The following is a 16,376-nucleotide window of genomic DNA, read 5'->3' as shown; positions in this document are numbered from 1 at the left end:
ACATTAGAACCATATAACTAGAGGCTAGACATCAGAACCATTACAGTATGTTCGAGACAACAACTCTGCCGGTGTTCTGGATTAAAGTCATGACAGAATACCCTGAGATCGCCACCACAGCACTGAAAACCCTGTTGCCATTTCCGACATCCTATCTGTGTGAAGCGGGTTTTTCTGCAGTGACAGCAACCAAAACAAAACAACGGAGTAGACTGAACATAAGCAACACACTTCGGGTGTCATTGTCTCCTATTACCCCCAGATGGGACCGTCTCGTTGCAGAGAAACGCTCAGGGCTCCCATTGATTTAGCGTTATGGGGAGTTAAAATTTTCATGCACTTTATATTCGTTTTTGTGGTGTATCTGTATCTTATTTTGAAGGCATGTTTAAATGTTACCATAGCGACCAGAGTCAGAGAGTGTTGGGGCTGTGGTCGCCAACAGAGGGAGGTGAGGGAGAGGGGAGGAGGAGAACTTGTGAGTCTTATCGGGCACACAAACATGCAGGAGCCTTATCTGACGGTTCAAACTGGCAACTTTATTTATTTAGCTGTTGAAAAATAACATTCATGGAGTGTTTAATATAAAAAAAATAAAAATGTTGTGTAGGTATATTCAGATAATAGAGAAAGAATTGTGGAATTGCTGGTTCTTGTCATTTATTTATTTTTCCACGTGAATTTTTTTTATAATTTATTTATGAGGCAGAGAGGATGTTACTAGAGACTTTGATGTTATACTCATGTTATGTTGTTGGCGCAATGTTACGAGGAAGCTGCTAATAAACCGCATAAAAACATCGCCATTATCATAAGAAGAAGAAAACTCCTAAAGTCCTAAGAGGGTGTTTTTAGATCTACACATTAATATTATTTGCGCATAACATAATAGCATAGACGATCTTGTGTGCGCAGTCGATTGGCGACTCAAAATTGTCCCTAGGAGTGAGCGTGTGTGTGTGGTTGTTTGTCTACTTGTCAGCCCTGTGACATACTGGTGATCTGTCCAGGGTGGACCCCGCCTCTCACCCAATGGCAGTTGGGTTTGGCTCCAGCCTCCCGTTTGGGACTAAGCGGTATAGAAAATGGATGGATGGATGGATGGATGGGTAGAAGCTATGGGACCAGAAATGTAAGGGAAGACATTTGTATCAAATTTAGCAGGAACTAGCAGAAGAATGGGTAACGTGGTAAACGGACGAAAATGGTCTCTGATCAGTAGACTAAGATTGGGATACATTAACTCCTCGCTACTTCTCATTGGAAAACACCTGGATGAAATGCGTGATGCCTGCAATCATACAGAAACTGCAGAACATTTGCTTGGACTGCCCAATATATGCAAATGAAATACGTGTATTAAGGAGAAGAAGGGGAACAAATGCATGGGCCTCAAGACAGTTCTGTCAAACAACACTGGAAACTCGAAACTGTAGTTTGTAATGAACAGCATAACATAGGACTGGTTTTTAGAATAACAGAATATAGTAACCCAACAGTAGGTGGCGGTATTGCGTAATCGGGATGGAATTCGCCAATTGAAGAAGAAGAGGAGGAGGACGAGGACGAGGGGGAAGAGGAAGAAGAAGAAGAAGGGAAAAAAAAGCCTGCTTTCTACAGCTGTCTGTCGTCTTTTGGGAGAATGGGTCGTGGTGAGGAGCTCAGTGACTTTATGCGTGGCAGAATTGTTGGATGTCACCAATGTAAAGTGTCAGTGCGTGAAATTTCCGCCATATTAAACCTGCCTCGTTCCACGGTGAGCGCTGTGATTTTGAAGTGGAAACGTAAAGGAATAACGACGGCTCTTCCCCGGAGCGGCCGACCACACAAGCTCAAAGAGGAGCACCGCCAAGTGCTGGAGAGGGTAGCGTTGGAGAAGTGTTTGCCCTCGGTAGAAGCTCTCACCACCGAGTTTCAGACCGCCTCTGGAGCCACTGTTAGCTCCAGGACTATCCGCCGGGAGCTCCACGAGATGGGCTTCCGTGGCCGAGTGTCCACATACAGCAAGACTAAAGGTGCGTTCAGGTGCTCGTCGGTTTAGTTACACCCCACAGTAGCTGTTCTTCATGTGGTTCTTTTACAAATATACCATACACAGGCTGCATGTGACACCAGTTTTCTCTGTTATAGAAATCTTACACTTAACTTTATAGACACACAAATATACATGCAATACATATCACCGAAAACCCAAAAAGAAAATTCTGTTTTACCTTAAATGTCTTTGTAGTAGGCCTAGATAATATTTTCAGTAGTATCTTAACGCTAAAAATGTTCTTTCTTCTCATAATTCTTCTATGTAGCCGTTTTCATTCAGACAGTCTATTGAACTGACCTTTGTTCTTGCCTGGGGCAATATAAACTGCTTTCCAACTGATTTTGTAGTAAAGAAATTATCAGGGCAAACATTTGTTGCTGGGCCCCTTACTGGCCCCCAGTGTTTCCCCAGACGCCCAGAAACCAGCCAACATTCTAGAGGTCCAACATAGATTTTGAGTGATAAGAGTTGGATCACAGTTTATATTCTAGTTCATATGTGTTGGATGGAGTTGAGGTCAGGACTCTCTGCAGGCCACTAAAGTATTTCACCTCTTTTGTCCAAATTGGAATATCTCAACAGCAACTGGAGATATTGCCTTGATATTTTCTACAGACATTCATGCTTAATTAATTAATCCCATGACATTTTTTCTAGACACATCACCAAAATGTCTCTAGTCACGTTTCTCTTAGGCTTAGTTGAAATAACCTTTGTAAATATGACTTTGTTCAGTCATTAGTTTCAGGCCCAAATACCTTAAAAGTAATTGACATACCCACCAGCCTCACAAGCATTTGTCTTTCTTCAATTCCAGGAGGGAAAGCTGTAGAAACGAAGCGGGCAGCCCTCAGCCCAGGGGATGCCAAGGTGGATGTGTCTCGTCTGGACCTGCGTGTCGGATGTATAATCACAGCTCAGCAGCTTCCAGACACAGATGATCTGTACATGGAGCAGGTTGATGTGGGAGAGGCGTTGCCCAGGAGAGTGGTCAGCAAACTGGCTAAGCACATACCTGTGGATCAGGTACAGTGTTTTACTATTATATAACTTAAGTAGTGGGTTTAAATACTTTATGCATTATTTTATGATTTTATACATCCATATACAATTTATGACCATGGTTTCACTTTGTTGTCACAGGTTATTAAGTGTATAGTGATGGATAGAAATGGCATTTGCATCCATTCAAAACTGAATTCACAACACGTTCCAGTGTATCTGTTGTACCATTTAGGTTTTCTGTCTACGTATTAGGCAGTAAAATGTTATTAGCTCCACAGCCCCAGTCTTAGGAAGGCCTTTTATTGTTTCAACATGACATTGTCCCCCTGTACAAACTGTGGCTGAAGAAATTGTTTCCAAGTTTATCATGGAACTACGCAAGTGGTCTCCACAGAACCTTGACGTTTACTAGAGCCAGTCAATATAAAATAATCTTTTTGCCACTTCTCTACTTTTGTCAAGCAAGCAAGAGTGAAATATTTGGGGAAATTCATTTCTGTTTTATACCCTAAAAATATTATTCTGAGAGGGTAGTCGCAAAAAGTATTGCACTGTTAAGCCAAGTGTATACAGTGTGCACAGTGTTACCTTAGTCAAACAGTTTATATAAAAGCAGTTACAAAGTTTTTTCTGATCCTTGGATGTTTTTGTGCATTATTTTGTACTGTATGTAATTTTATTCTTCTGTTGTATGTTAGTGTGTTGTCTAACTGCTCCAAATCAGTAGCCTTTAGTGGCATTAATAAAGATGTTGGGATTGTAAAACTTCCTCATATACAGTCTCTGCCTTGAGATGAAACGTTCTCAGATTTTGGCAGAAATGGTTTCCGGTCTTCTAAATTTTGGTGGGTTTGCACAGATATCCAGGCTGGAGAATCTATGGTTTATGAAACGAGAGCTGTAAACATGTATTTAAAATGTCTGTCCCTTGTTTAGATGCAGAATCGTATGGTAGTCCTGCTATGTAACCTGAAGCCAGTCAAGATTAGGGGAGTGCTTTCCCAGGCTATGGTCATGTGTGCCAGCTCGCCAGACAAGGTCGAAATCCTTGATGCCCCAATTGGAGCAGTACCAGGGGACAGGGTTACTTTCCAGGGATTCCCAGGTACTAATCATTAGGTTAATTGTTATCATCAACCGAACAGACATGAGATACAGATCCACTCGTCACTGAGCGACTTGTCAGTGGTGGTCATTAAGTTGACCCTACTGCAAGAAGTGTCTTAAAGAAAAGGAAGTCACTTTCACCAATGGCCAGTTTAGAGCAAAGACAACCTGCATCAAAATTCTGACACTGTGAGAAATGTAGGACCAAAATCCCACAAACTGGCAGCTGCTACAACCCACAGACTGACCAATCAGAATACAGCAGGAAATGATGCAGCATACACTGGTGTGCTAGTTTAACGCCACTGATTAAAAAATGTATTCTCTTTTTCAACATTGGCATTCTACATTGCTTTCCGGTTGGGGAAGGACTGCTCTACTTTGTGAGCCACAGTCGTGGGTGTCCATCATGCAATCTAATATGCCTCAGAATTGTATTGCACTGCCCTGGTGGGTCTACAGTTTTAGACCCATCTCCCTCTGTGTGACACCTGTGAGGTTGTCATAATTGCACAGTTTACAGCACCTTTAATTCCACATGAACGCTTGGTACTATAATATATGCTATTTTAGACAGTTGTGTCCTTCCAAGTTTATGGCATTCCCCCCATGCACAAAGCTGGGTCCATGAGGAAATTGTGGTTGTTAAATTTAGATGCACTGTGAGCAGGACTCATCACTGATTTTTTTGGTGTTCTGAATGGGAATAAGTCACTGCAGCTAGTTTCCATAGTCTTTGGGAAAGTGTTTTCCAGAGGACTGGAAACTGTAACAGCAGCATGTTACTTCCCATTTAGTATGTTGTGCAAGGACATGACATCAGTCTGAAATCAATCATCCTGCATGTGTGATGGTGTGAGAGCACACAGGAGTTTCTTCTAATGTACTAAACTGACTTCTTCATTGCAGGTGAGCCAGACAAAGAGTTGAACCCCAAAAAGAAAGTGTGGGAGCAGATTCAGCCAGACCTACGCACAGATAGCCAGTGTGTTGCAGCATACAAGGGGGCTGCTTTTGAAGTCCCTGGCAAGGGAGTGTGCAAAGCCCAAACCATGAGCAACAGTGAAATCAAATAAACTGAGCTGCTTGAAGTAGTTCATCACAAATCTCTGCAGCCAAACTACTGCAGGAAAACTTTCCAGAAGAGTGGAAGATGTAGCGACATATTATTCCCTATGGTTTTAGAAGGATATGTGTAACAATCACTTTAATGTTATGTTTGAATGTCCTGCTTTAAGTAAAAGCCAGGGAACTTGATAGTGCAGAATATGCCGCCCTCTGTTGGAGAAACTTGAACATTTCTTTTACAGTTTTTATCATGAAAATCTGTAGTTTTCTGTTTAGTCAAAGGAGGGCGCTGCAGGAGCGATGACAGTGTACAGTGTGTGCAGTGTTTTGGTGAGGTGAGACATGACATGTAATGAGACATACACAGTCATATCCAGCATGGTCAAAAAACCCTTTTGTGTGAGTTTCCCATGATGCTACAGTGAACACGGGTTCATCCACAACAATGCGGACGTTCCATGGGAAAGGGAAGACTCAAAGTAATAGTTTTACTTTTCTTTTAATGAATGAAATTAGATAAGGACTTGATCCAAGGTCAGTTGATTGACCTGCTGTGGCAGTTTTCTGTTTCTTCTATAATCAGATGCTGGCGACATGTTTGTGTGTCAGCATACATAGTTATTACAAATATGTATCCTACTTGACAGCCAGGCAATGTTCTCTTCAATGATCATGGTATTGTTTAATGGTAGTTTCCCAGGATTCCCAAGAAATAGAAAGCTAGCGGTTCTCAGTGATTGATACTGTACATTTCTTGTTTAAAAGAAATCCTCTTTGTTTTTTCCCCTTGGGATGAGAGTGAAAGACAAGTCCATAACACAGTTCTTCTTTATGTTAAAGGAAGAACTGAAAGACTGCACGCAAAGAGGGTTGTGATTCAGGAACTAAGAAGTGGAACAGATTGTCAGAGACTTTGTGTTGTTAAATGTTTGACACAACGAGAAAGCTGAAAGGGAGTGGTATCACCATTTTTGTTTACGGTGAATACCTTTCATAACCGTGGCAGAAACCTCTCTCCTACACACCTGATGAAAATCTAGGTTCACATTTCTCATTAAAGGGAGGAAACGTTACTGTGGCTGTGTAGTGGCTATACACAGCCTTGATCATGTTGTCCTATTGGTCATTATGTATTCCACTGAACAGAACTGTTTTGCTTCAGAGTAGTTTAAATAAACTGTAGTTTAAGAAAATGCGTACAGAAGCACTACAATGGCAGACCAAGATGTTTTCCATTTCATATTATGTTGTGTTGACATTAATAAAACCACTTGAATATCAAAAGGTCATGAGTGTGGATATTGGTGTCATGTCAGCCTACAGACCCATAGGGTAAACCATGCTGGAGACAGTGGAGGTTACAGTAAAGGTTCTTCACTCAATTTTGTCTCCACATGCGCAAGTCAGACCTGTCAATGTGCAACCTGTTGACTCTGTGTGGTTTACCACAGGGGAAAGTTTGTAAACAACCTGCTGAAGCCATGTTTCAGTTGTATTGAGTCAACATGAATAAAGTGCTGCTTCCCCCATCCTGTTTTTGAGAGATCACAATGAGCAGGAAACTCAGCAAAACTCTTTTTCACATGTGTCATAACCTCAATGTTTCCGTGATATTTAGTAGTCATTCCACATATATGTATTTATTTCCACCTAATTTTTTGGTATTATCATTTAAAAACTTCAGAATCTTAGATACTCTTCTAAGAAAGGTATCTGGGCCTGAACAAGTTTGCAATGAGTCACCTGCCAGTAAGTCTGTGGGGTTTAGGAGTGTTTTCTACACATTTGAGTTCAATTGGCACAAAGTAATTTACATAAAGCAAATGTATTTGTTCTAGCATAGCAGAGATGTACTGGGGTTAGTTTATAGACAGTAGTCCACAACTAGTAAACTGACAATAGAAGTTGAAATGGAGGCAGACTACTGCTCAACAGTTGAGAAAAAAAAGCCTAACACAAAAAATAACAGTCATGTTAAAAGATGTGGGTCGCCAGAGATTGTTCGTTCTAATTAATTAGTTTCCAAACGCCTGCTCGCTGACGTGTCCCGTGACGCGCTCACGTTATTTAGCGTGGAGCGGCGCTGCGCTCCAGCTGAAGAGGGGGGAGGAGAGGACTGCGGTGTTATTGTCGGGCTCACAGTGGAGTTGTCGTCTGTGTGCCTCAATACACGGACGGACGTCGCAGCTCTGAGGTCATTTACACTGCTGGTTGGTCATTCTGACCGGCTACAGCGCGGTTTCCTCTGCAAAACAAGGCAAACGTCGACACGGAGCGGATCGCACCCGCCAGGGGAGCATGGACGACAAAGACTGATCCCAGCGCGGCAGCAAACCTGGCCAGGTGGCCAGCGAAACCGCAAAGAAATTCATTTATTTAAAGGCCTGTGCTGCATACAAGAGGCTGCTTCTGCAAGAGGAGGTTTGTGTGCACGAAATTTGGCGTTGGACGTCCGTGCTACAGGCCGTCCCCAACCCTTCTTTGCTGGCAGGTTTAATTATAACAACACCTGCATGCGAGTCTTACCTTCGCTCGGACGTGCGATAGTAGACGGTACTGTAAGGGTCGAGAATCGATCAGGGGATTATCAGGACCATATCAGTGTTTTAGTAATTCAGTCATCCTTTCTGAACGCAACCACATCCCGGCTGGACTAGGTTGATGGTCGCCATCATCAGTCCTCTGTTTTCAATGGTCCCTTAAAAAAAAAAAGGTGAATTATGTGGGTCAGTCCCGAAGATGTGCTGCTGGCGGGTGCGTTGTGGATCACGGAGAGAGCAAATCCATACTTCATCCTACAGAAACGGAAGGGCCATGGGGACGGTGGCGGAGGACTGGCGGGTGAGTCACATCTTTATACTCTAATGAATAACGAACGACCAACAAATACAAGTGTGTGTGTTGATAAAGTAATGGTCATAATGATGAGACGTCAAGTGAAGCGTGATGAAATGAGCGGGATCACATGGCCAATCAGTCAGCTGTCACATGTGGCCTTTCACCTCAATATGTATGTTAGTAAGATGAGCTGTGTTTACTCTACTGATTGACTCATTCACACTCTTGGTAAAGGTTCAACCTTTGACCAAGTGTGAAGATATTAACCTAAGGGCCAAAGAGCAGCAGATATCTTTTGTCTCATCTTGTAATTCCTCCAAAAATTAGGCTGGATTCTGCTTTTTATATACTGATGAAAACAGTGACTTGGTTTATTCTGCAAGGGAAAATTAGGGTCCAGTTATTACAACAATACAGACAATAGCAGCTTGTTTGAGCTGTGCAGCCTCAACAGTGAATCTGTCTCACCACTAACCAGAGACATGGTCTGTTTGCCTGTTCATGCTGAATCATTCCTCTTTTGCTTCAAACCCTCCTCCTCCTCCTCCTCCTTTGCTTATTCCATCAGAAATGGGTCAAGGAGCAGCAAGAAGAGGAGAACGAGGACAGGTTAGGGACTTGACTGGCCAAGGTTCCCAATTTAACAGCCCTGCTGTTCTGTTTCCCCCAGAGCTGTGAATTTTGGTTCATTCCCAGTTCAGTTTGTCACAGTTTACTTCAAAGTGCAGCACTTCATCAAGTTTAAGAGATGAGATGCAGTTGAACGTCTCTGAAAAATGTATGTGAGAAGTTTTATACATTATATTATCTACACACCCCCCCCCCCCTTCCCCTTTCTATTTTGTACAGTAATATTATGGTGAAATATTAGATGTCCCCACATTTCCTAATTTAATTTCAGCCCAAAGCACATCACAATATCTGTGATGAGTGATTTCTTTCCCTGTCTTGCTTTTGAGTCCTAATGAGATAAAACTGATGTATTTCACAAGAAAAGAAAAAATTCCAAACAAAGTATCATGTTTCTTTATTAGTGTTTGGTCACTCCTTCGGTTTATCGTGTGACCCTGTATGAAAGCCACAAGAGAGGAACCAAATATTTCTTTTACACAATAGTAGAATTGGTTTATGGACAGAACAGCAAGGTGTGAATATCTGTTTTCTCATTAATGTGGTGAACTAAATACCTGACAATTACACCAATGTCAATCTTTTACCCAATATTGCCATAAAGCAGTGTTTTCCTAATGCGCCTAGAGATTTTAAAAGGTTAGCTTCCACAGTAAACATCACATAGACCAGCTTTTATCATCTCACAGTATGTGTTATTGTATTTCCCAACCTTAGCTGACTAATAAAGGCATGACAAACATTAAATCTTTGGCAGTGTTCAGACATGACATACAACTTGAACGCAATACACTGGTTAGATTTTTAATACTGTACAACATTGGTCATTTAACCCTCTTTGATATGAATAATTTAATATTAGGCTTCGCGCTCTCAGTCTCTGGTGTGTTCTTGCTGTGGCAACACGAAGTGTGCTAAGTGGTGCTAGGGCATGATGTCATTGTTATGTAAATGCTGAGCTTGCTGACTTGTACTGTGTGCCAGTCAGCACTGGCACCGTCCTCCAGCAGTGATTCCAGGGAGAAGCAATGAGCTGCACCGGAACAAAGCTTTAGGCGTACATCTGCATATTCCACTTAACAAGACTTGAGCTCCGGCCACATTGAGCAGAGACAGACGGGTTCAGAGTATATGCAGTGTTTTCCTAGAGAAACCAGGAACTAGGTGGATAAGGGAATGATTTGATGCACGGCTCCTTAGACATCTGAACAGGAGGTTGGGTGTCCATCAACTATCTCCAGAAACATGCGAACATATCGAGTCGAACAAGGCATTTTATACATATATCAGTTATCTCTGGAACCTTCAAAGAGTGTCCTGCTGTAGTTTTCCTTAAAGCTCTTAAAACCTGCAGGGTAATATAGAGAATGTGAAGTTGACATCATTGCTGTGTTGAATTTTGGATAAATGTGTCATGTTTGGAGCACCACGCTCATTATCATTATGATAAATGTATACACTACACATTCTATACAGTACATATACTATACATACAGTAGCTGCTGCTGCTGTGTTCAGTTTGAGCACAGACAGGACAGAAATTTATTCATGAGCAGTGAACCAGTGGTTTAAACACAGCATGGAAATAATGATTAACCTAACAGTGCTATAAATTCTGGTTGGCAAAACAGGAAGTGCCTGCTCAGTGCTGTGTTTAATGTCATTTGCATGAAGCACTAACCTAAGCTACCAGATTTTAATTGTCACTTCTAGCCTCACTGTATATTATGATTAAGGTACAGTATTTTGTCACATACTGCAGAAACACATTTAGAGAGAGACACTTTAAATTTGTTTGACGATGATCCAGGCTTGTCTCAGGTTTCTGTTATAGGTCTGAGGGAGATTTTTGGGATAAAGAGGATGTAAACAAGAGAACAAGTAGCTCGTTCCTCATGCTGTTGGTTTGGTTTCCTGCTCTTTGACGGAGTGAAAAACACTAATGTTTCAGAGAAGGTGATTTGTTTTGCTGTAATGGTAGGGAGCTCTGATTGCATCCTTTTTCTGAGCAGAGTGGCGCATGATTTTATAGCTTGCTCTTTTGAGAAGATTGCTCACTTTGAAGAGCTTTCCAGCCATCGAGGAAGTACAGCTGTGTGTTTTTGTTTTTTAGGTTGTGCACCCGCGCGTTCAGCGTGTGGAAGTAAATTATTACCGTAAAAGCAGAAGCACTCACATGGAGTTTAGTTTGATGAATCAGTGCTGCAGAGGCATGTGATGTTCAGATCGGCCTGTTAAAAAGCAAGCGTCACCCTCACTCCAGCGTTAGTCTGTAAAGACGAGAGACATTGTGGATGACGAGTGATCTTACACCTTCAGTGGTCTTACACCAGCACGTGGTCTCCTTTCTTGTGTGCAGCCCCCGAGTTTCCTGCGTTAAACCTCAGGTCACAAGTCGGTCATTTCATGCAGCACAAATAAAGTATAAATGTTCTGCTTTTTGTGAATTTGTACTACCAGACTTTAAGAAATAGCAATAGATACTTAAATTTGCCTTATCACTTTGGTGTTTTGAGAGGGAACTCTTAATTAAATCCTCTTGAGGTCAACATGCGGGCAACTGTTGTGTTTTTCAGCCATGATTGCTTTTGATAAAGAGGTTGTTGTCTTCACACAGTAGTTGATTGTTTCTGAATTGTGAGGCTGCATTATGACATTAGTTTTAATGTGATTAAGACTCAAATCAGCTCCAGCTGATGGCATTTGTATTGACCTCATCAGCCCTGGGAATATACCGAAGCTATACAAATGTCAGTGAATATTTCATTTGTGTATGCATAGTAGTGCTCATGACATTGTTCCGAAATGTCATGAAGGCGATCAGTAACATTTGCTGTAGCAATCACCATCTAACTGTATGTCCATTTCAGAGACATCTTTCAGGTCCTGCAGCTATTTACTGCCGTGTTAGTTGTTTTATTGCTTTCATTGGGACAAAAAGCTAATTATAAGCAGGCATGTACACGGGAACGAGAAAGACGGGCAATTAAAGCAGAGGAGTGTAACCTTAAAATGCTGGAAGGTCAGAGTGTAAGTCACACAAATGTGCTTTCCTCCAACTTGTTTTCCTCTCAACGTAAAACAGCTTCCCTCTCTTGTTTCGTCTCCCTCCCCCTCATCCTCTTTCTGTGTTGACTCATAGTGTTTGCCCTGATGAGCTGCACAGCAAAAATAACCTCTCATGGTAGTTGTAGCTACTCTGGATCAGGGGAGAACATTCACAGCTAACAAAAAAGCTGCACAGCTGCTTCAGAAATGGCTTCAAAATTGGCATATTGCTAAATAAATATGTTGGTATTATATAGTTGCTGAGGAAAGTACTGCACTGAGAAACACTGGCATCGGTTAAACCGTCCATTATCTCCTTACATTAGCATCTTTTTCTCCACTTTCTCTGTCAGTTTCATGCTGGTGGTTCTGTCTGTGTGTATTTCTTAGCTTCAGATACCAAAATGATGTTTGGTTATCACATCCACAAATACAGCTAAATCATAATAATCTAACCCAGAGTCACATACTGTACAGTATAATGCAGTTCACTACTCTAACAAATAAACAAATGCATGTAATGTAGGGCATTGACATTCTAAGCTGCAGGATGTTTTTCATAAACTCAGGTCTTAAACCACAATACCTCATGGGTTTCCCCTTTGCTTAAGCATAACAAAATGATCTGAAAGTGTTTACTAAATTCGTTAGTCGTGTCTCATTTTTGGTTGTTGGTACGTGTTCACAGCTGAACGAATTTATGGGTTGACCTACTTCATAAGTTATTGCTTTAGTCCAACGCACTAAGAGATCTTTTATTTAGCCTCTGTGAAAAGAAGTGATCAGAAAGAAAGCTCTGAAGTCCTAAGTTTACTTGTGCGTTCATTTAGCACTTTAATAACAGTTTTCTGGGTTCTTTCAGGTTTGCTGGTGGGAACCTTAGATGTTGTCCTGGACTCCAGCGCTCGAATGGCTCCATATAGGATCCTCTACCAGACGCCCGACTCTTTAGTTTACTGGATCATTGCTCATGGTAGGTGCCCTTTGGCTCCCGCTGTAAAAACTGAGGGAATACAGTCATTTACAGCAAAGCAGCCCACTAACTTCCAGTCTAGTTTGTGAATTTAGTTGGTTGATTTGCACCACTTCAGGTGATTTATTATTTGTTTTTCCTGTTCATTTTAGGGATGCATGTATGGGTTATTCTAGATCCCGCTGAAGTTTTTCAGCTAATACTGATTGAGTTGCATTATAAGTTCATGTCATCATTTGGCGTTCACAATAAGACCGTGTGCTTTTTCCTCCGTACCCCAGCCTTCACTTGTCAGCTCAAGGTTCTGTGGGTAAGAGCGCTTCATAGACCGTCTGCAGCAGTAAATCATGTAATTAATCAGCTCCAGCTCCAGATTGATTAGAAGCAGCGCCCTTTTTGCTGCATCATTGCGGCACTATGCTATTAAATATGAAATTGTCCCAGCTATATATTAGGAAAAGCCTTGATACTCCCCACTAGGGCTCAACTACAATTATTTTCATCATTAGTGAATCAGAAAATAGTGGAACTGACTTGGTAAAACTGCTTCTGTGTTTGACTAATAGTCCAAAACTCAGAGGGATTCTGTTTGCTGTTGTCGGAAATAAAGAAAATCTGTTTAAGTTTCCCTTATTGATTGACTACTCAGTTAATCAAAAATTATTTCAGCTCAGTTAAAAAATAGCTAAGGAGGCATTTCTGTGTTAGTCTGAAAACAGAGCAGCAGTTCAGATATGCAGATATGAAACGATCTAAAAAGCCGTAATTGGAAGACTGGTTGTTATTACTTTTGACTTTGTTTTGCTTCAGTCTCTTCTGTGCTACAACAATGATGTGAACTCCTGTACACGTACACAGGGACAGGTGGTAGTAGTAGTAGGATACTATCACATCTTTTGCAGAGGCATCAATCAGGATTATGCTTGATCAGGTGGAAGGATCAAATTGAATGTAGCATGTGTAGCCATGTATGTAAGTTAAATATTTATATAAAAAAGAGTAGTATTTGTGTTTTCCCTTTCTGAAATCGAGGCCTTTTTTTAAAGACTAGCCTGGCTTTTAAATGGCATTGGCTCCTCTCTTTTCCTCCGTCTTCCACACCCCTCCCAGTTCTTAATTCCTCAGCCCAGAGATAGCAGGGGAGTGGAGCCGTCTGGAGTGTAATGCAGTGAGTATGCACTCTCTGCTTTTTGCAGCAGCGTTGAGGGATAATGGCCCACGCTGGCAACCATTATGGCTGTTTCTCAGTTTTTATCTTTCTGATCACAGTAAGAAAATTGTAAGTAAGCTAAATATTATTGACCTGCACTGTTGCTTTTACCATCGTTGGCTGTTGTACCTGCTACAGAGCGAAACATGCTTGTTTTCTCTGACGGTCTAAAACCCAAAGATATTTATTTCCTATCATAGCATGAATAACATGAATCCAAATAAATATTCACATTAGAGAAGATGGAAAAGGGGGATCTTTGACTCGTTTTGCTTAAGAAATGACACAATAAATCAAAATGGTTGCTGATCAATTTTCTGTATTAATCATTTGACTAATTGTTTCAGCTTTATTCTCTTGTCTATACTTTGGGTGTGATCTTCAAATATTTCATATTTCTTTTTTAAAAAACAGAGTTGTTGTTTTAAGTATTTCTTTTTCATTCCAAGCCAGTTCACATGGCATTATGGCACAGTAGCTGGATCATTATTTCTGAAACATTAAACCATGATGCTCCTCCTGTGAACTCGCTGCCTGAGTGCTCTGACTTTTCCTTCTCCCTCCTCTGCAGGAACATCCCGTAAAGAAATCACAGAGCACTGGGAGTGGCTGGAACATAACCTCCTGCAGACTCTCTCCATCTTTGAGAACGAGAATGACATAACAACCTTTGTCAAAGGAAAAGTCCAGGTAAACAGAACTTTAGTTTAATGTTCATTTTGGATGGGGTTATTATTAGAACATTTTTATTTGCTGGTCACAGTGTAAAGTGTGCACATCCAAATAAGTTAAAAAAACAAACTGAAGAACTTTGACCTGCCTTCCCACTGTACTGAAAGCTGTAATTTAACAAGCGCACTTCAGTCAAACAGATACCTGTGTCAGGTATTAATAGGTAAACACCACAGAGCAGAAAAAGTAGAATAAAAAGATGTAAACAACTGTTTGCGATCTGTTTGATTACGTCAGTCACCTCTTGGACTGGGTTAATCGTATCAGTGCTAACATGCATGGCAATAAAAAAAAAAATCTAAAATGTATTGAATTTACTACATCACAGAAAATCTCTACAATATAATACATAAATCACAGCCATAGAAGCCAGAAGACAAAAAGGTTTCTGTATGAAATTTGAACAGAACACTAAAAATACATATTTAATAACGGTGTGGAATTGATTCTAATATTTTTATGAAGCTTTCAAAATAGAAATTGGCACCAGTCATTCTCAGAGATATGAGCTGTCACATACAGCAGCAGTTTGCATCCCATACATAGTATTAAGGAAGGGAAAAGGAAAAACAGACATTCTAACGTTGCATACATTAATAGTCTTGTCAAAATTTGAGATTTTATGAAACTCTCTGGTTTGAGTAGTGTGCAGAATGTAGCAGCTTGTATGTTGAAGTTTTCGGGGACCACAAATGGCCAACGCTGGTTTCTGGGTAGAGGAACTGTGGTATATATATTGGAAACACCCCCACACAAAAATCTTTCAACCACAGAGCCCACATGTGAAACAGTTCTCCTGGAAAAAAAAAAAAAGCCCATGCCTATTATGTATAACTGTGGAATTTCACGTGTGTTTACTAAAACAAAACAAACACTAATAAACTACCATTGCTTCTTACTTTACAATCCCTACTTTTTCACATCCCAGTTTATTACCTCGGCACATCACAACATTTTGCTTCAGGGTATTATTGCAGAGTACAATAAGAACCATGATGTCAAAGAGGACGATGACACAGACAAGTTCAAGGAGGCCAGCGCCAAGTTTCGTAAGCTGTTCGGGATGCCTGAGGAGGAGAAGCTGGTCAACTATTACTCCTGCAGCTACTGGAAGGGAAAGGTGCCTCGGCAGGGATGGCTCTACCTCAGCATCAACCACCTCTGCTTCTACTCCTACTTACTGGGAAAAGAAGGTTTGATATAGACCTTTCATATTGTCAGGACAGATGTTTGTGTCTTGAACAACTGCCTATTCTCATGTTTATTTTTATTGATATTTTCATGACAATAAGAAAAGTTATCTTTCAGTGGTATATAAAATGGGTTAGTTCTTATAGTGCTTACAGTATATATTGTTGATTTCTTTCTTTTTTTATTTTTCCCCTAGTATTTTTACTTCTTTCTCATATTCTCTCAGATCCTCTGACAGTTGAAGTCCAGTCATCCTTGGTTTAGGGGCCTGTAGAAATTTCTGCTTGATGGCTTTTCTTTCTTTGATTTGATTTATTTATTCTTTCAAGCATGTAAAGACAGTTGATATATCAACACACATAATTTTACACATATCCAACAAATGCTAATCCAGTATCAATTTGCTTATACCTAGTACATGCTTGAATGGAGTAGGAAGAAGTCAGACTTATCCAGTCCTACCCCATGACATCATCTTACCATCATTGGTTTGCAAGCAGTAAATGATTCACTTCTACCACACAAGTATTATACTA

At 40.8% G+C, this 16,376-nt stretch overlaps 2 protein-coding genes and 1 long non-coding RNA gene across 3 annotated transcripts in view; all 3 read left to right on the top strand.

Moving 5' to 3' along the window:
• The first annotated feature begins 261 nt into the window (after positions 1 to 261).
• Positions 262 to 585, top strand: LOC109955569 (uncharacterized). Its single transcript, XR_002274280.1, has 2 exons — positions 262 to 420; positions 452 to 585. It is a non-coding gene; the product is annotated as an uncharacterized LOC109955569 (long non-coding RNA).
• A 987-nt stretch (positions 586 to 1,572) lies between these two features.
• Positions 1,573 to 6,502, top strand: LOC109955486 (aminoacyl tRNA synthase complex-interacting multifunctional protein 1-like). Its single transcript, XM_020591684.1, has 4 exons — positions 1,573 to 2,015; positions 2,856 to 3,064; positions 3,980 to 4,148; positions 5,060 to 6,502. Exons 1-4 carry the CDS (start codon positions 1,643 to 1,645, stop codon positions 5,224 to 5,226), a joined length of 918 nt encoding a protein of 305 aa, XP_020447340.1. The 5' UTR covers positions 1,573 to 1,642; the 3' UTR covers positions 5,227 to 6,502.
• A 785-nt stretch (positions 6,503 to 7,287) lies between these two features.
• Positions 7,288 to 16,376, top strand: part of tbc1d9 (TBC1 domain family, member 9 (with GRAM domain)) — a 26,891-nt gene continuing 17,802 nt past the window's right edge. The window contains exons 1-4 of the mRNA XM_020591767.1: positions 7,288 to 8,059; positions 12,597 to 12,707; positions 14,489 to 14,607; positions 15,614 to 15,842. Coding sequence (XP_020447423.1) covers positions 7,939 to 8,059; positions 12,597 to 12,707; positions 14,489 to 14,607; positions 15,614 to 15,842 — 580 coding nt within the window. The 5' untranslated portion in view covers positions 7,288 to 7,938. The remainder of the gene's footprint in view (positions 8,060 to 12,596; positions 12,708 to 14,488; positions 14,608 to 15,613; positions 15,843 to 16,376) is intronic.

Source organism: Monopterus albus, unplaced genomic scaffold (genome assembly GCF_001952655.1).
Source record: "Monopterus albus unplaced genomic scaffold, M_albus_1.0 scaffold15.1, whole genome shotgun sequence".
Classification (NCBI taxonomy): Eukaryota; Metazoa; Chordata; class Actinopteri; order Synbranchiformes; family Synbranchidae; genus Monopterus; species Monopterus albus.
This window is presented reverse-complemented; position numbering and strand designations above follow the sequence as displayed.

Excerpts from the sequence above, each read along its gene's own strand:
- LOC109955486 (XM_020591684.1), top strand. The coding sequence starts at position 1,643 with ATGGGTCGTGGTGAGGAGCTCAGTGACTTTATGCGTGGCAGAATTGTT. Across the intron at positions 3,065-3,979 it reads AGCACATACCTGTGGATCAG|ATGCAGAATCGTATGGTAGT; the intron begins GTACAGTGTTTT and ends TCCCTTGTTTAG. Across the intron at positions 4,149-5,059 it reads TACTTTCCAGGGATTCCCAG|GTGAGCCAGACAAAGAGTTG; the intron begins GTACTAATCATT and ends TCTTCATTGCAG.